The sequence below is a fragment of the Lampris incognitus genome, chromosome 3 (assembly GCF_029633865.1).
Source record: "Lampris incognitus isolate fLamInc1 chromosome 3, fLamInc1.hap2, whole genome shotgun sequence".
Taxonomy (NCBI): domain Eukaryota; kingdom Metazoa; phylum Chordata; class Actinopteri; order Lampriformes; family Lampridae; genus Lampris; species Lampris incognitus.
In genome coordinates, this window is record NC_079213.1 from 112,076,629 (window position 1) to 112,094,698 (window position 18,070).

At 44.0% G+C, this 18,070-nt stretch overlaps 1 protein-coding gene across 1 annotated transcript in view; it reads right to left on the bottom strand.

The window, feature by feature from the left end:
- Positions 1-17,861, bottom strand: part of lrrc7 (leucine rich repeat containing 7) — a 58,456-nt gene extending 40,595 nt beyond the window's left edge. Inside the window, exons 1-8 of the mRNA XM_056276929.1 lie at positions 17,790-17,861; positions 15,652-15,796; positions 11,058-11,260; positions 8,185-8,302; positions 5,571-5,649; positions 4,455-4,544; positions 1,978-2,034; positions 362-425 (exon numbers count right to left, since the gene is read on the bottom strand). Of these exons, the coding sequence (XP_056132904.1) occupies positions 362-425; positions 1,978-2,034; positions 4,455-4,544; positions 5,571-5,649; positions 8,185-8,302; positions 11,058-11,260; positions 15,652-15,796; positions 17,790-17,861 (828 nt within the window). The remainder of the gene's footprint in view (positions 1-361; positions 426-1,977; positions 2,035-4,454; positions 4,545-5,570; positions 5,650-8,184; positions 8,303-11,057; positions 11,261-15,651; positions 15,797-17,789) is intronic.
- Between the last annotated feature and the right edge of the window lie 209 nt (positions 17,862-18,070).

Genomic DNA, 18,070 nt, shown 5'->3' on the forward strand with positions numbered 1-18,070 from the left:
GACATCAGCCGTCAAGCCTTGACAGGAAGGCTGGGTGTAATGTACCAACTGTCTGTCTGTTGTTCTATCGGTCACCGTTTGTCTATCTATCCGTCTGTCTGTGTATTTATCTGTCCATCTGTCTGTGTATCTATCTGCCTATCTGTGTATCTAGCTGTGTGTGCATCTGTCTGCCAGTTTGTGCATCTGTCTTCCTCTCTGTGTATCTATCAGCCTGTGCATCTGTGTCTGTGTATCTGTTTATCTATATGCCTGTCTGTGTATCTATCTGTCTGTGCATCTATCTGCCTGTCTGTGTATCTGCCTGTCTGTGTATCTATTTGTCCATGTATCTGTCTGTCTGTCTAGGGATCAGTCTCACCAGTTCAGAGAATTCATTGCTACCTAGATCCAACCTCTCCAACTGGGACAGTCTGTGGATGGACCTGTGAAAAGAGCAGAGGACAGTAAAAGAAAGGAGAGGAGAAGAAGAAAGGACAGGAGGACAGAGAATGCAATTCACTGACAAATAACATAACATTTATTTTACATACAGTGATCACTTTGTGCCATGCTGAGTTTACGTGATGAATTGGCTCAGCATGTCTTCCCCTCATGTAAAGTGGGTGATGGCTATGGGACCAAAGGAAGGCCAAAGTGATCCTTTCATTACAGTAGTCAAACTGTGGGATGTGTGTCCCTGGTGTGACCCAAGAGACATGGAGATACATGTATTTGGCCCACAAGGCCTTACTCAGGGTCAGCCCTTGTTGACCGATACAAACTGGTCATGTTTGCAAACAGTCCATGTTTTTAAATCGTGGAGCCGTTGTCAAAAACGTGCTTTTTACTCAGTGTTTCAGAAAACAGATTACCTTGACTCTTTTGGAGACTACAGCTCCTGAGTTTTGGGTTTGGTGCATGTCCATGCCCAGCTGAGCCCATCCAGCAGCACCTGTTCTCCTGTTCTTCTATACCCGAGCACTGCTACCTTGCTCTTTCTTTGCATGTATCTTTTTGAGTTCAAACTTTTTTTTTTAACTTATTTTTTATTTTTTTTATTTTTTTCAAATGGACAACAGATGGACAATGGATTTGGGAGAGATCCTCCTCTGTTTCTCTCCCTGAGGTTTCTTCCTATTTTTTTCTCCCTGTTAAAGGTTTTTTTTTAGGGAGTTGTTCCTTATCAGATGCGAGGGTCTAAGGACAGGATGTTGTGTTGCTGTAAAGCCCCCTGAAGCAAATTTGTAATTTGTGATATTGGACTATACAAATAAAATTGACTTGACCCTTCTTTAATCCCAAGGGTGGTCCGCTGATAAGATCATTTTGTTTTGTTTTTATTTTATAGCATTTTTCGGCTTTTAAAATCACAATAGCCATATCGTGGTACAGAGTACTAAAGACGTTATATGTTCAAAACACAGGACCGAGCACTCTTTCCATAATAAAGCTGGACAGGGAAAATATAGGCAGAAGCTAAAAGCTCTGAAGATTATATTACTCAATCCTAAGAGCATGTTCAAGGATTTCGACATGTATACCCCTAAGAGACTTCACACTGAACACAAAAGTCACCGCTGGTCGTATCAGCAGCAGCAGCAGCAGCAGCAAACATCATTATTTGCACAATCATTATGATAAGTCTACAAAAAGGCACCAGTATTAAGTGTAAAGGCAGTCTGTCGAGACATAATCGGGACTCGGGGGATAAACTCATCCACATATCGTTCACATCGTGAGCAATGTTGAAAAAAGAAACGTTTAAAATGCTGTTAAGGCCAACATGGTCCACTTAAACCAGGTTTCATCAGTGTTCTTTAGCACTTGCCAGGGATAAATATAGTTTCCAGCCTGACACCTGGGATAGCAGACGCACACTCGGTAACATCATGGAGCATTTGTGTATTATTGAAGGCCTTGTGCTGCAGGAAGTGGAGCACATCAGCATCAACCCCCCCCCCCCCACACACACACACACACGGTGGATTGTCTTACTTTGGCATGGTTTTCAGGTGGTTCTCTCTTAGCTCCAGAATCCGTAGTTTAGAAAGTCTAACAGACAGACAGACGGGCAGAGTGTTAACACCTTGATAAAAACTTAGTTTGCCGTATTCATTTACCATTTTCTTGGACTGGAACTGTAATGACTACAGAGGACTAGACTTGCTAGCCCTTGGCTAACGGGTCAGACCCTTTAATTGACTGGTTAGTGCAGTCGCCTGTGGTTTGGGCTGTCCGGGTTCACATCCCAACTGCGATGGATTCCTGGCTGCTCCTGAACTCGCTACATTGGTGTCAGAGGTGGGACGGTGAGACCGTGAGGCCATCGGAAGCACGTGCGTCCAGAGCCGGCCTAACACGGTCCCTTTAGCGTCCCAAAAATATTATATAATGACCACAGTTGACTTGACTCGCTAGCCCTTGGCTAACGCGTTGGACCCTTTAGTTGATTGGTTAGCGCAGTTGTCCGTGGTCCGGGCTATCCAGGTTCGATTCCTGGCTGTGATGGATTCCCAGCAGCCCCTGAATGCGCTACATTGTCATCCGTGGTCGTTACACTACCCCCTCCTTCAGGAAGTGCGTCCCTGTGCTTCAGCATATCAGCTCCCTCATGCCTCTGGGTGCATGTGCTTCCAATGGCCTCACCATCCCACTTCTAACACCAGTGTAGTGAATCCAGGGGGCAGCCGGGAATCCGCTGCAGCCGGGAACTGAACCAGGGTAGCCCGCACCACGGGCGACTGCGCTAACCAGTCAACTCAAGGGTCCGACCCGTTAGCCAAGGGCTAGCGAGTCTAGTCAACTGTGGTCATTACATAATATTTTTGGGACTCTAAAGGGGATATGTTAGGCCGGCTCAAATAAAATGAAAACAGACATGAAAGCTGCAACCATGAGGATTTACATGCAATACAACTTCTTAATAAACTTTCTTTCACTGGTGTGTTTTACACAATAGAAAATCTATAAATATTTAAATCATGAACACTTTTGCAAATGCTCATTTTATTGGTTATTTCCTGGCAGGAGCCCCCCCCCCCCCAACCCCAACCCCGGCAAGGTCTTTATCACATAGCATCTTCAACATGGCAGCCAAATGCAGATGAACAACTCAGGTAGCGATGAGTCTGAAGAGAAAGTAGTACTGCAACTGTCAAGAAACCCAGCAGAATGTTTGCAGAAGACCTTTACTGACAGATAATAAAACATTAACAACTAAAACTCAGGTTCAAACATTATTTCTGTCCAGCAATGGGGATGCCACTGACTGTACAACACAAAACACTGAACAAAGAAGTGGGCAAACACTAATGCGGTTAGTGGTACAACCATAGGTGTCAGTAAACTTAACAAAAATGACTATCTTCTGGATCACGCTTTTGACATCCAGTTTAACTACAGTGAACTGGACATATCCATGACCAACAAGGTCTAATACAGACATCACAGTAATATGGCTGGCTGATCAACCACCAACACCGTGTGTTGGTTTAGTAGAACATGGTCACTTCATCAAGCACACCTCCACAAGTGTCTAGAGCCAACCATCATGTCACGTATTCTGCCTTGCGAATAGAACAGAATACATTTTATTTCTCATTTGTACATCATACAATGAAATTTACCCTCTGCATTTAACCCATCCCAGCTATGTAGCTAGGAGCAGTGGGCAGCCGCCGTGCAGCGCCCGGGGACCAACTCCAGCTCTTCTTTCCATTGCCTTGCTCAGGGGCACAGACAGGAGTATTAACCCTAACATGCCCATGAGATGTCTTTTTCATGGTGGGGGAAACCAGAGCACCCAGAGGAAGCCCACGAAGACACGGGGAGAACATGCCAACTCCACACAGAAAGGACCTGGGATGGCCTGGGGTTCGAACCCAGGACCTTCTTGCTGTGAAGCAACAGTGCTAACCACTGGGCCACCGTGCCGCCCGTCAGTTATCATTTGCATACAGGAGTTATCAGATCCCATACGGGATATTTTCAAAAAGCAAAGGTAACTCTTTCAAAAAGCCACACGCAGGATATAGTATAAAACCATATGACCCAGACGTTGTTTTCATTTGTAAACACGCCAGACGTGCAAATCTAACATGAGGGTCTTACCAACTGACTGCTGGTCCCCAGAGAAAACAGTTAATGTTTAATAAACTCCCTTAGAGGCCTACATACTAAAAATGTACAGGAAACGCACCAGAGGGAAATATTCAAGAAATGGACAAACGACTCGAGTCTGACACTGTTTGCACATCAGAAGAAGCCCATTTTAGTGGCAATAATATGAAACTGCAACGCCATTATAGCTGCAGATAAAGAGATTAAGACATTGGAAGGCATCCTTTATATTAATTTGTTAATTTTAGAAGGAACACCCTATCTCTCACACACACACACACACACACACACACACACACACACACACACACACACACACAGGAGTACACAGCCACACTTTTACACAGCGTTACCTGCCGAAGTTAGCTGGCAGGTACTCGAGGAAGGCATCGTTCAAGAAGAGCTGTGTCAGATTCAGAAGCTGTGTAAAACCATCTGGGAGTCTGGAGGAAGAGAAAGAGAGAGAGAGAGAGAGAGAGAGAGAGAGAGAGAGAGAGAGAGAGAGAGAGAGAAAGAGAGAGAGAGAGAGAGAGAGAGAGAGAGAGAGAGAGAGAGAGAGAGAGAGAGAGAGAGAGAGAGAGAGAGAGAGAGAGAGAGAGGAGAACCTTAAGTTCATTCGTGTCCTTGAAAAAACTCCTTAGAATTAAACACGGCAAAGTCAGGACAATGTTCCCATGACAACCACTTTAAGAGCTGCTCGCTGCTGTTGGCCTTGAGATGACTCATCATACAAATGTGCACGAAGAGCAGCACAGATTTTCTCTGTCTAGAACAATCATCTGCTGATCAGTATGATGTGGGATCACACACACACACACACACACACACACACACACACACACACACACACACACACACACACACACACACACACACACAGGCTCTGTCATCCAGACTGTCAGGTGTTGCGTGTCTTTGCTTTGCTTTGTGGGGGCTGTGTTCTGCTTGGTGGTGGGCTTGCTTCAGGTGTAAACAACCTTCCTTGTTGGTACTTCATATATGCACTTCTCATCATTTCAGTGAGACTGTATGGGGGGCTTGGCATTTTGAAACAGGTACACAAACAACTGCTAAAATGAACAGAATATGAAATGTGAACTTCGTGTGTCTCGATAGGTTGCTGCTCCACCATGAGACACAAACAGTTTAATGCACGCTCTGCATGGTTACTGACCTTACTGTCCAGAGCTCGATAAGATGGATATGAAACTGTTATGATGGTGGGATACTGATTGCTTTATTACTTTGGATAAAACGTCTGGGTTGACTTGCCTACCTTCCAATTTTTTTCTTATCCCTCATTAAAACAAGACTGACTGTTATTTTCTGATGGTCACTTGTTCATTTCATAAGCTTCAAGGCCAGCAATTCAAAATATTCCAGTAAAAATTCAACTGTCTATCCAATCACAGTGGGCTTTCACCAAGGCTTAAATGTCACCCTTCTAAAGGCTACGAATGTAGTCTTACTTGGCGATGGGATTGACACTGGCTTCAACCACAGAAAGACCTTTACAGCATTTTATATTATCTGGAAACTCCTGGATACCTGTTAGACAGACAGGGACAGAGAGAAACCGAGAAAGAAACAGAGAGAGAAAGAGAATTTTCCAGTGAACACTGCACAGGGGGTTTACTTGTTCTGAGATCTGACATTTTGTTAACTGTTTCAGCAGCATTGGTTTCTGTTAAAAAGTCATTGCACATAATAATAATGTGAATGTTAAGCTAAAACTGAGAGAGAAAGAGAGAGATGTCTGTCCAATGTCTTATATCATACCTCTATAATGTTTGATCCCCCGTCTTTACACAAAGCGTGTCAGTATATGTACTGGCCGACTACTACCAAGTCACCACGGCTGATTCCTGCCTATGTTTCATTGGCGGTCACTCGGGGTCGAGTATGACCGTCCTCCTTCTGGGTCCTCAGGTGGGCGTAGACCCTGATCCTGAAGCCGCATAATGGGAGAACGCCTGTGTGTGACAGCTTTTTATGTGGAGAGGCTGATACGCCTGCAGCCACCACACGGCCCTTGGCAGGGGGTGGCCAGAGTCCAATGGCATGGAGAACCAAGACGATTGGGGAGCACCCTCTGTTGCAGCCTTCATTCGCCTTCACTGCCATTGTGACCTGGAGACATCTTCCACCAGTTCCACTGTTGAGGTTTTTGTTGTATCACGCTTCGTGTGGAACCTCCCCCTTGACTTGTCCACCTTGGGTCACCCTACCAGGAGCCAAGCTCCGGACGGCATAGCTCTTAGGATCATTGGTACACACAAGCTTCTCCACCACGTCAAGGTGGTGATCCAGGAGAAGTGCCTATGTTTACAATGCACTCTGCAATACAAGTGACTATGACTCAGATTTCAACAGGGGGATGCAAACTGCAATTATCTGAGACAGTAACAGTCAAGTTTACTTGCAATGTCACAGTTTTCCTCTGTGGCCATTTTGCATGTGCCCCAATAAGCACAGGTTTATTTCAACACTGTGAAAGCCACAGGACTGATATGCTTAGCAGTTTAGTTTAGGTTGACCAGATCACAGCAGATGCAGCAACCGTTTCAAAAACTACAGCATGCAATAATAGCATGATATCTAATGGTACAGTGTAGTTTTAAATCTACTGGTGATGGCTAGCTATTTATTCGTCATTAGAATTAACATATGCTTTATGATGCTACAATGTGCATTAACAAAAGAGCAAAAGGCTGTAGTAAATTATACCAATATTGTCAAACCATTTCCCCTGATATCCATGTTTAACACTGATAACTCTGTTTAAGTCTTTATATTTCTGGCTAAGTTAATGGCATAATTTATACAATGAGCTCTATAATCCAGGGTATTCATTTCAGTCACAATGATTTTTTTTCAATTAATTCATGTATTTTTTCAACAAAGTCTTCCCTCATCCTATTCTGTTCCCCTCTTCTTGTGAAGTATTATTTTACTGATGACCATCTCTTTGGGTCTGCCAAAAGCTGGTTTATAATGCATTACTACCAGAAGCGGTGCACAGGAAATAAATATTTAATTACCTTTTATTTAAATCGGCTGTAGACAACTTTTCAACATTCCCCCCTAGCGTTTCCAGGTGTTTTTATTGTTTGTGCAGCTGCTGCAAAGACAATCGGATCGCTTTCCGTTTATTCGCAGCCTGGCTACTGTCCAAAACAAGAAACAACCATAAGAATTTCAATCTGAACTGGCAACCCTGAGCTCGATGCTTTGGTGAAGGTAGAGTAAAACATCCGGTAGTGTTAATAAGTAGGCAGATTGTGTTATTTACTGATCCAGTAGAAAAAATGCCCACTGAATGTCGGTTTGGAACCCCCTCAAGTCCTGGGTGTTGTATTGAACTCTGTTTCCCGATTAGATCTGTTCCCCTCTAGCCAGAGTTCAATACAACACTGGGATACTTGATTGACTTTAACCTAACCTCAACCTGCTTCCATGCAGGTTGTCTGGCCCGGGTGAAACAGATCTCGATGGGGAACAAAGTTTGACGCAACACCGGAGCTTGCTCCATCGAGTGAATGCCTGTCGGAGGTTCACTCTTTCTTTTTTTTTACCTCCTTCTATCTCACGACCTCTTCACCTTCTTTGCCTCCTCCATCAACGGGGTTCTTTCTCTCTTGCTGGGTAGAGTTTCCATTGTCCCTTCGGTTGTTCCAATGTCTGCCATTTCCACTACTGGGGATAGCTACCGGGGAAAACAAAAGCGCTCTCCTCTTCCTATTTTGGTTGCGCAATGGTTGATGCACTTCCTTTGTGCCGTAAATCGAGCCTTAATTTTCCCGGGAAATCACACCCAGTGGCAGACAGAACTGCACTGTGAAAGTGAGGCTTATGGGGAACCATTCTAAACCCCACTGGTGTCATTATTCTATAGCCATTACACTGTACAATCAACATTTAATTGATGATGAGAAGTTAAAGCAAAAAAGTTTTCTGCTGTCGCTTTAACTGCTTCTCCTTTAAGTTTGACAGTCTGGTGATGTTGGTAGTAAGGTTGGACAGGTTGCTCGACAGCTACCTGATGGTGAGGAGTGTATTTCAAGAGTAAAAGTACTTTCATACCATTTTTACTGATGTCCAGCTCTTTGAGGTTGACCAGACTGGCAATAGTGGTGGGCAGGTTTGACAGGTCATTATCAGGCATGCTCAGCTTCTTCAAGGCCTGGCAGTTGAACAGTTGCTATGGAAACACAATTAAAACCGGATATTATGGTCTGCTGCAAAATCACACTTACATTTAGTAAAAGAGCACAAAGGTACTGATAGAGAGAGAGGAGGGAGAGAGAGAGAGAGAGCGAGAGAGACAGAAGGACAGAGAAAAATATGGAAAGAGGGAATGAAAAAGAGTGAGGCATAGACGAGGAGAGCTGCGAGGCATGCGCCACTTAATGTTCTGGAAAAGCGCTGCCATTTTAGCTGCCTTGTTCTATGAATAATGCAGAATTAATCTCCCTCAGAATGCATAAGCAAACAAAAACAAAAACAAAACAAACAAACAAAGCAGCTAATGCAGAGGATATTGCTCTGCATCGAGCAAGGAGCAATCAGTTCGTGTTAGCTGAATGAGACATATTTTAACGGGAGATTCCACACTTAACCTTTCACAGCCTCTAATCGCTCTACTCAGCAAACTGGAGATAACATTGAAAACAAATGAATGTGGCTTTCCAATAGTTTTACTGGAATAAACACAGCTATGTTATCCACCTATCTGCTAGTCCCAGACCAGAAAAGAAACACTACAGAGGGAGACGGAAGCTGTTTTTATCATCCTATGGTCTGCTTTTGAGTTCCTGGTGCTAAACTCTTATGGAGTAATTTTCATCAACCTTTTCACCACTTGGTGCAGATAAGAAAAACTGAGTGGCAACATGAGCAAGGATACTGATCTTCTGCTTGAAGATGTGGGATCAACCTCTTTGTCAACAATCTTTGTACACGACACTGCATCCTTACTGACTCATGGCTGTTTTAGGGGCGCAGCTGATTATTTGCTCTGAGCGGAATCAATAAAGCATTATCATTTCATAATTTGTCACAATATTAGCATATAAGCAGGGTGTTTTGGATTCTATTCTATTCTGTTATATATGCGCATTTTTGTGTGTGTGTATTTGTGTATGTGTGTATGTGTGTGTCTAGTGGGACTGGAATAAATTGCATGGCCTGGCCTGTGGCTTTAGCTATCCAACATTACTCTTAAACACAATCAGTTATGTACCTTTGCACAAACACACATAAGAACACATACAGAGCAACACACACACTTGAAAACACACCATCATTTAGGCACTCACCGACTCTTAAAAAGCTCTCCAGTACACTTACATAAAGGCCAATCACTCTGGCACTGTCAATAGCTTTATAAAGTCTTGGCAGGGCAGGGCAGGGTGCACACACACACACACACAATCTTCTGGACAGTTAGGATGATTGGTGGGCTTGTTTTGCAGGTCTCATGTCTCCGTCAGTCATGCAGGCACGTGCACAGACAGGAGAAGGCTGCGATTTAGAAAACTCTGCTGGAGCATCTTCACTCATGTAATTTATGAAAAGCCATTCGTTTCCCTATAATTGTCACTCAAGCCGGGGGAGGATATCAATGAAATGAGGGAGTGGTCCAGCAAGCAGCACACACATCAACTCTTGCACTTGCGCCTCAAATCTACATTCCATTCCATTATCCAAACGTCTCATCCTGCTCTCAGGGTCACAGGGATGCTGGAGCCTACCCCAGCAGTCATTGGGCAGCAGGCGGGGAGACACCCTGGACAGCTCACCAGTCTATCACAGCAAATCTACATTCTTTAATTGTAATTTTCTTTTTATCATCTTTTTTTTTTTGAGAATATTTCTCTGTAATGGCTTTAATTGGCTGTGGTCTCACTGAACTAGTCTCCACATCTTTCTGGTTAGATGGCTTACACTGAACGTGTAATAAATCAGACAGTTTTGTTGGTGGAAAACTCTGGGCTCACTGGATCACGTCCCCGTGTTACCTCCGGCTTGGTCAGGCGTCCCTACAGACGCAATTGGCTGTGTATGCAGTTGGGAAGCCGGATGTGAGCATGTGTCCTGGTCGCTGCACTGGTGCCTCCTCTGGTCGGTCGGGGCGCCTGTTCGAGGGGGAGGGGGAACTGGAGGGGGAATAGTGTGATCCTCTCACACACTACGTCCTCCTGGTGAAACTCCTCACTGTCAGGTGAAAAGAAACGGCTGGCGACTTCACATGTATCGGAGGAGGCGTGTGGTAATTTGCACCCCTCCCCAGATCGGCAGAGGGGGTGGAGCAGTTACCGGGATGGCTCGGAAGAGTTGGGTAATTGGACGGATACAATTGGGGAGAAAAAGGGGGGAAAAACTTTTGTTGGTAGATTTCTGTTTTTATGAACTGTACTGTTTGTTCCAGTTGCAGCTCCAGTAAACAAACGTACCACCTCCGTATCTAGCTCCATGTTTCACCAACATTCAGTTGTCAGACCACCTTGACCACTGTATCTAAATATAGTTTGCAAACAGTGGATATTCTGAGTCATAGATTAATATTGAGTGTGTTATATTTAACACAATGGATTAAATTTAGAAATTTAAGGGATAAAGTCAGTAAATGGTTGTCTGAGACATGTTTTTAAATTATCATTAAAAAGTCAGGTATTACAGCTGGCATGGAAAATGACAGTCGGTGGGTTCAGATTTTTTAAGTTAATAAACAGTGGTTAGGAATTACATTTATGAAATAGGGGTTAATGAGAAACATTAGGGGGATTGGAAATGAAATGAAATGACTGAGTTTCTATAGCACTTTTCCAGGCCGAGGACATAAAGTGCTTTGCATTAAAGCTGATTGGGACCTGAAGCTGACAGGAAGATAGAGGTTGCTGTAGAAAAGAGTTCCTTAGGAGTCTTAGCTAACAACAGAGAGGACTGAATTTTACCTTGGGTAGTTCCTCTATCTGGTTGGCATCGAGATAGAGCTCCTCCAGAGTCCTCTCAAAGCTGAAGATCTCCTTGGGGACCTGCTGTAGGCTGCAGTGGGAATAGTCCAACACCGATATCACCTCCTCCTCGCCTCGGAAACAACGACACGGCACCAGCCGGCCAATCAGCTTCCGCTTCGTGGTCATCTCCAGACACTGCACTGGAGGGAGGGAAAGGGGACAGAGAGCGTTGAAGTTCATATTCAATTAAAAAGTGTTAACTTGTCATGAGTAACATGCAGTGTGTGTAATTCATAAATATCATCGGACTCGATCAGGAATCAGGAACACTTTTGTCATTTCCCTCCCCTGCCCACAGCTGCGCAACACAAAGACAAAAACACATATCCAAAAATTACAAGAACTCATATATCAAACTACAAAATAAATAAATAAATAAAAATAAACATCACTGTCCAAAAGAACAAAGGTTAGCATGGGCTAGCAGTTAGCTATACGGGCTAGCAGTTAGGCTAAGCCAGTGTTTCTCAACCGGGGGTCCGCGGACCCCTAGTGGTCCGTGGTTTAATTGCAAGGGGTCAGTGAAAATAAAATATCTTTAAAAAAAAGATCCTATGACATTTATAGAAATAGGATTATTTTACTCAAATGTGACTGAGACCTTTATCTACCTAAACCATAAAGGGTAACAGGACTTTTTTTTCTAATTACATCTGTTTCACAAGTGTCATTTATTGTATTTTAATAAGAGATCTCGCTCCAGTTTGCATTGTTAAAAGTTACTGAATACATATTCTGTTGTTACATATATCTGAAAGTTACTGAATACATATTCTGTGTTGTTACATATATCTGAAAGTTACTGAATACATATTCTGTGTTGTTACATATATCTGAAAGTTACTGAATACATATTCTGTTTTGTTACATATATCTGAAAGTTACTGAATACATATTCTGTTTTGTTACATATATCTGAAAGTTACTGAATACATATTCTGTTTTGTTACATATATCTGAAAGTTACTGAATACATATTCTGTGTTGTTACATATATCTGAAAGTTACTGAATACATATTCTGTTTTGTTACATATATCTGAAAGTTACTGAATACATATTCTGTGTTGTTACATATATCTGAAAGTTACTGAATACATATTCTGTGTTGTTACATATATCTGAAAGTTACTGAATACATATTCTGTTTTGTTACATATATCTGAAAGTTACTGAATACATATTCTGTTTTGTTACATATATCTGAAAGTTACTGAATACATATTCTGTGTTGTTACATATATCTGAAAGTTACTGAATACATATTCTGTTTTGTTACATATATCTGAATGTTACTGCATACATATTCTGTTTTGTTACATATATCTGAAAGTTACTGAATACATATTCTGTTTTGTTACATATATCTGAAAGTTACTGCATAAGAATTCTGTTTTGTTACATATATCTGAAAGTTACTGCATAAGAATTCTGTTTTGTTAACTATATCTAAGTTACAACTGAAAGCTCTTATTTTTGCCCCAAAGAGTGAATAAATGCTATAATGCAATTTAAAATGCAGTTTCTACTGTTTCTATCAAATTGCAACCCCCCTCCCCCAAGATCAGGTGGAGGGGTCCTCAGGTAGGTAGAAAAAAAACGCAGGGGGTCCAGGACCCCAAAAAGGTTGAGAACCACTGGGCTAAGCTAGCAGTTAGCTTAGCCTGCCCCGCTAATATCACGTATTGTGGCTTTCCAACCACAGTGCGTCCAAGCTTTGACTGCCTGCCTTCAAAGTAGCTATAAGTTCTTTCAATTCACAACACTTCTTATAATATTCGGTCAAACTCTTTCTGCGTCCCAGCAGCTATCGGGTAAGCAGATGCACCGAGAGGAAAAAACTCCCGTCCTCTGTTGCTGCCCCAGCCGCCGAAAACAGACAAACTTTTCTCTGTACCGCCTCCCTTTCAGCCAATCAGGAGAGGGCTCTGCAAGCCGGCGTCTCCATTGGTCCCTACTCGCTGTTGTGACAGCCCTCTCTTTACAGTTCTGTCCTATCGGCTTCTCTCTAGAGCTCGTCAGCCGGCCGTCTTCCGGGAGTGCCACGTGGTTATAAATATCTTCTTCACCTTTGATTAGTGTGTGTGGACTCCCATTTAATGAGCCAGGCAGGAAACGCTGTTAATCAGTCCGCGAGGCTCTCAAACGGAAATGAGGGGGCGGACTGTCTGGCGAACTTCCGCCCAGGAACCCTGACCCCCCCCCCCCCCCGCTTTAAGGTTCCGGCCCTGATGGCGTGAGTGGCCTTGTTGGGGTAAATCAGAATCAGGGACCTTTATTATGAACCCCATGGATCAACCGACGGCAAAACAATAAAACGGTATGAAAGCAGGCCATAAACAGCCGTCAGTCGACACAAACATCAATATAAACGTCTTAATATAAAAGACTCTCGAGGCTGACAGGGTTCTCAGACCCGCACTAACGCCTGACATGGTAGCTGATCCCAATTAAGAGCATATGTTCTCTCTCTTCTCCTGTCTTTTCAGGGTGAGTTACCTAACCCCGTTCGGTGGTGAGCCATGATCTTGCTCGGAGGGACACGGGTGGTGAGGCAGACACTTGCTGACACAGGTTAAGTCATGGTCCTCTCGTGGGGGGGTTGTTCTCTCAAAGGCACCATACTTACCACCAGCGGCTGCACATCCTCAGGTTGTGCGTACAGGAACCGAAGACCGGGACTCGCTAGTGTTGCAGCCCCTAGGTGCGGAGATGTTCTTCTCGTTTTTTCCTTCTTACGTCAGCTTGTTATGCCACGTTATCTGCTGTCAAAGATGTTCTACGTTCGTCGCCTGTATGTACTATCATATAATCGATGTGGTGAATATTTATGTTCCTGTCTATTCAGTTTTGTGTACCCATTATGTGTTGTTTGATGGCTAGTTAATGTTATGCGGCTGGGCCATTTCATCCTTCGTGCAGCTCTGGAAACAGTTTGCCCTGCCTTGGTCCTATTCTTCCCTATCGAAGAGATTATTCAGTCCAAAACGAGTCGAGAATACCGCAATTCTTCAAAAGGATGCAAATCAAGAGTCTGATACCGCTCATCGAGGTAGGAGGGGACTGTTGGGACAAAGCAAAACAACCATCTCCATTTGCCATTTAGAGGAAGGTGAACGCACATCAAAGGTACAGATCAATGTTAACTTCCCCACGGGCAAGTGTAGGCTAACCCCGAGGGCAGCTGGGTAAATAGTCATCTAGCATTTACCAGCGGTTAGAACAGGCCAGTGCTCAACTCACTCACTCTCACTCTCACTCTCTCTCTCTCTCTCTCTCTCTCTCTCTCTCTCTCTCTGTCTCTCACACACACACACACACACACACACACACACACACACACACACAGCCTTCAAACAATGAATCAGACCCATATAACTAGTGCATTGAAATTCTGTGACATCACCCCATCACTCACAATTCCAAGAGTTAGGAATTAAGATGCCAGTAGCTGAATGGCATAACGAGGCGAACCGTGGGTATTAAAATCCTCAAGTGAGGAATTATCATTCAGCTTTATCATTTCAAACTCAAAGCCATACTATAGTAATTCTAGTAAAAAAAAGAAAAAAACGAAGGAGCTTTTAATGCCAGCGAATTTAAATAGAACAAAGAACGAATCTACTTTCGTCTAACTGCTGCTTCAGTTTGCCATTTGATGTTGTCAAACTAAGCCAAGCTTGATAACAAGCGGCGGAGGCTGGAAAGGAGAGCAGAAGAGAAAGAACACAGAGGGGGACTGGGGGGCAAGCAAGAGGAAAAGAAGTCAATACAGGACAATGAAAAGAGGGTAAAGGGAAATGAAATGCTGGCAGGAGAGTAGTTTAGAGAAGGATGGGTAGAAATAAATAAAAATAAATCCCACCATCAGTGATCTGCAAAGTAACTTTAATCGGCTAACCTGAGATCGCTTACTCATGCCTGCCTCTGTGCAGTAAGGGGAGCGCTCCCGCTATTTTCTCCACTTGTGATAAAGCATTCAGTGGAGAAACACCACGCCGAGTCACCGTCTTTCTCTTGCCCCTCTTCGGGGGTACAACACTAATGTACAGGGGTACAACACTACAACCATGCGGCACGTAGTGCAGAGAGAGTATGCAGGTGTTCCTGCCGACAAGTCACGCCACCAGGTGAACTCGCCGACTGGCGAAACCTGCAGACGACCGTGGCGCGTGATGCCCACGAACTGGGCAGTGGATGTGACTGCAGCGGACATTCACATCTCTGTAAACCTCCGGCAAAACAGAATGTAGTCAGGGAGCCGACGTCCTTCTTTGCTGTCAACCCATCCCATGTGACATGAAGACTTTACACCAACAAAGCAGAAATCTGTAAACTTTAAATTGTCTATTGTCAAACTTTGGATGAAGGCAACTTAGCTGTACTTCTTACATGGATAATGCAGGGTGCTCATAATACGTATTGTAAACTTTAGCCCTGTATATTTTGAAGGTTCTTCCTCTTTTTTTTAAAACTTCTGGTTGCTGTGTTCTCTCAGAGGTGGCCCACGACAGCTAAATGAGGAACAAAACTCTGTTCTTCAGGCTGACATCTGCACCCCGGCCCTTCCCAGAGTCCCACAGAACGACAGCCAATAGCTGGGAAAGTAGGAAGGGAGTCAGAGACAGCAGGTACCAGGAAGGGGGTTTGGTTGGATGTGCAGGGCTCTAGCTGCTGCTATGGAAACAACATTATGGAGCAGACTGACTCTGCAGAGGGTAATGACACCCACCCCCCCCCACACACACACACAAGCCCAAAGCAAGAATAGTTGCCTTTCCTTTTTTCCATTTCACCAAGTTTTCATAAGATTTCTCTTCCTCTTCCTGTTTTTTTGCTCCACTCCTCTCCTTCCTATCCTCTCCTTCTCCTACCCTCGTGTCAAAGAACGTTAGCTGTTCATTCAAGCTCAGCATATATGTGACTGTGTGTGTGTGTGTGTATTTTCCAGCAGCTCTGGAGGGTGAATTCTCCAAGGTCCCCTAGCAGCCATCCTTCACGTGCAGCCTCAGCATCTCCATAGGAACCGTTGCCATAGAAACCGTCTCCCTGGAGCTGAGTGTATTTTTACTTCAAGATTTTCTCTCACTCCCGCTCTCTTTTCTCTTTAAATTTCTCTCTCTCTCTCTCTCTCTAAGCCATAAGACAGAACACACTGCGCTCAGTGGGCAACTGTTCCACGTTTGGTAATACCTTACATTGAAAACACCATAAAACACATTCATTACGCATGACCGAGACCTCCGTAACAGCTGTAGAGTGTCTCTTTTCTCTCCAACTCTCCATCTTGGCCTGAAATAGCTCACTCTCATTTTATTTTAATTAGGATTTAATGATACAATTTTGTTGGGCTCAACCCTGGCCTTAGTGTTTGATGACACACATACATATATACATGTACATGCAAGCCCATCTATCCAGAAACAAACAAAATACAACACACACACACACACATGCACGCACACACACACACACAGCACAGCACAGCACACAAAGTAAATCTAAATCTGCATCAATTTACACATAATGACTAATGGATGCTGTGTTAAATACACTGTCAAGCAAATCTGAGCAGAAAGAGAGAGAGAGAGAGAGAGAGAGAGAGAGAGAGAGAGAGAGAGAGAGAGAGAGAGAGAGAGAGAGAGAGAGAGAGAGAGAGAGAGAGAGAGGGAGAGAGAGAGAGAGAGAGAGAGAGAGAGAGAGAGAGAGAGAGAGAGAGGGAGAGAGAACATACGTGTGTGTGTGTGTGTGTGTGTGGTGCGTTGTGGGCGGTACTTAGCTAACTAACAGCCAAGCACAGCTCGTTCTATCTTTAATCTTTACCCATATAACTACTCACTGTAGCAAACTGTGCACACATGGCATCCCTGCTCATTCTCATAAGGCTATTATTGCCTGAGATGTGTGTGGTCATGCGTGCACGTGTGTGTGTGTGTGCATGCACACAAGCTAGTGCACATCCTCAACAAGCTGGATTAAGGCCAAGACAGGTCTCCACAACCACCATCATGAAGTTTGCCGTATGTAGATTAACATACCATCCTTACACTTTCATAGAAAGTGCTACAACATGAATGCCCAGGCTTAAACCTTAACATGTAGAAAGCTCAGGTCCTCCACAAACCACCACCTGGTCAGCCTCCACTCCACCGGCCACTGACAACCAAACATGCCTTCCCTTATCTCAGTGGTTCACCGTCTTCCAAAGCAGACAGTTGAGTTGTGCAAGTGCAGCCTTTGCTGGGCCAAGAAGGAGAGTCTCTGAAGAAGGTCAGCTCCAAATGAACACTAAACTCTTTTGTCTCGAGCGGTTTTCCTGTCCACCCTTCTATATGGAGCTTAGACCTGCACCATCTACTGCAGGTTCCCCAAAGCATTGGATAAATACCATCAGAGCTGTCTACACAAACCTTTTGGCTCCGCTGCGGAGACAAGTACACCAAGGGAAGTGTACTAGAAGAGGCAAACAGATAGTATCATCAGCTTCGTGATGGAGCACCAACTTGGTTGGACCGGGGGGGGGGTGTCCTTCAAACATCATACTCACGCCTCCAAAAACAGATCCTGTACTCAGTTGAAGGAGGTTTTTTTTTCTTCCATTGGACAATAAAAAAATTATGACGAGAACATCAGAGGAGCCCATTAGAAGATCCATGTCAAAACCTCCAACCTGAAGGAACTTGCACTGGACAGACCCAGCTGGAGAGCCATCGTCAACTACGCTGCCACAGATCTCCACCATGTTGCAGAAAACAAGTGGCAACTTCAGAGGCAAAGACTGAACATCAAGAAGACCAAACCGCTCCCCACAAAAAAAGCCATACATACATGTCCACACTACTAACCACACTTCTAATTCCCGTATTTCAGACTGGCTTCTTCAGCCACCTGGACACCCACAAATAGCATAATTGTCTCCTGTTTAGCTGTCTAAATCTACACTACACAACT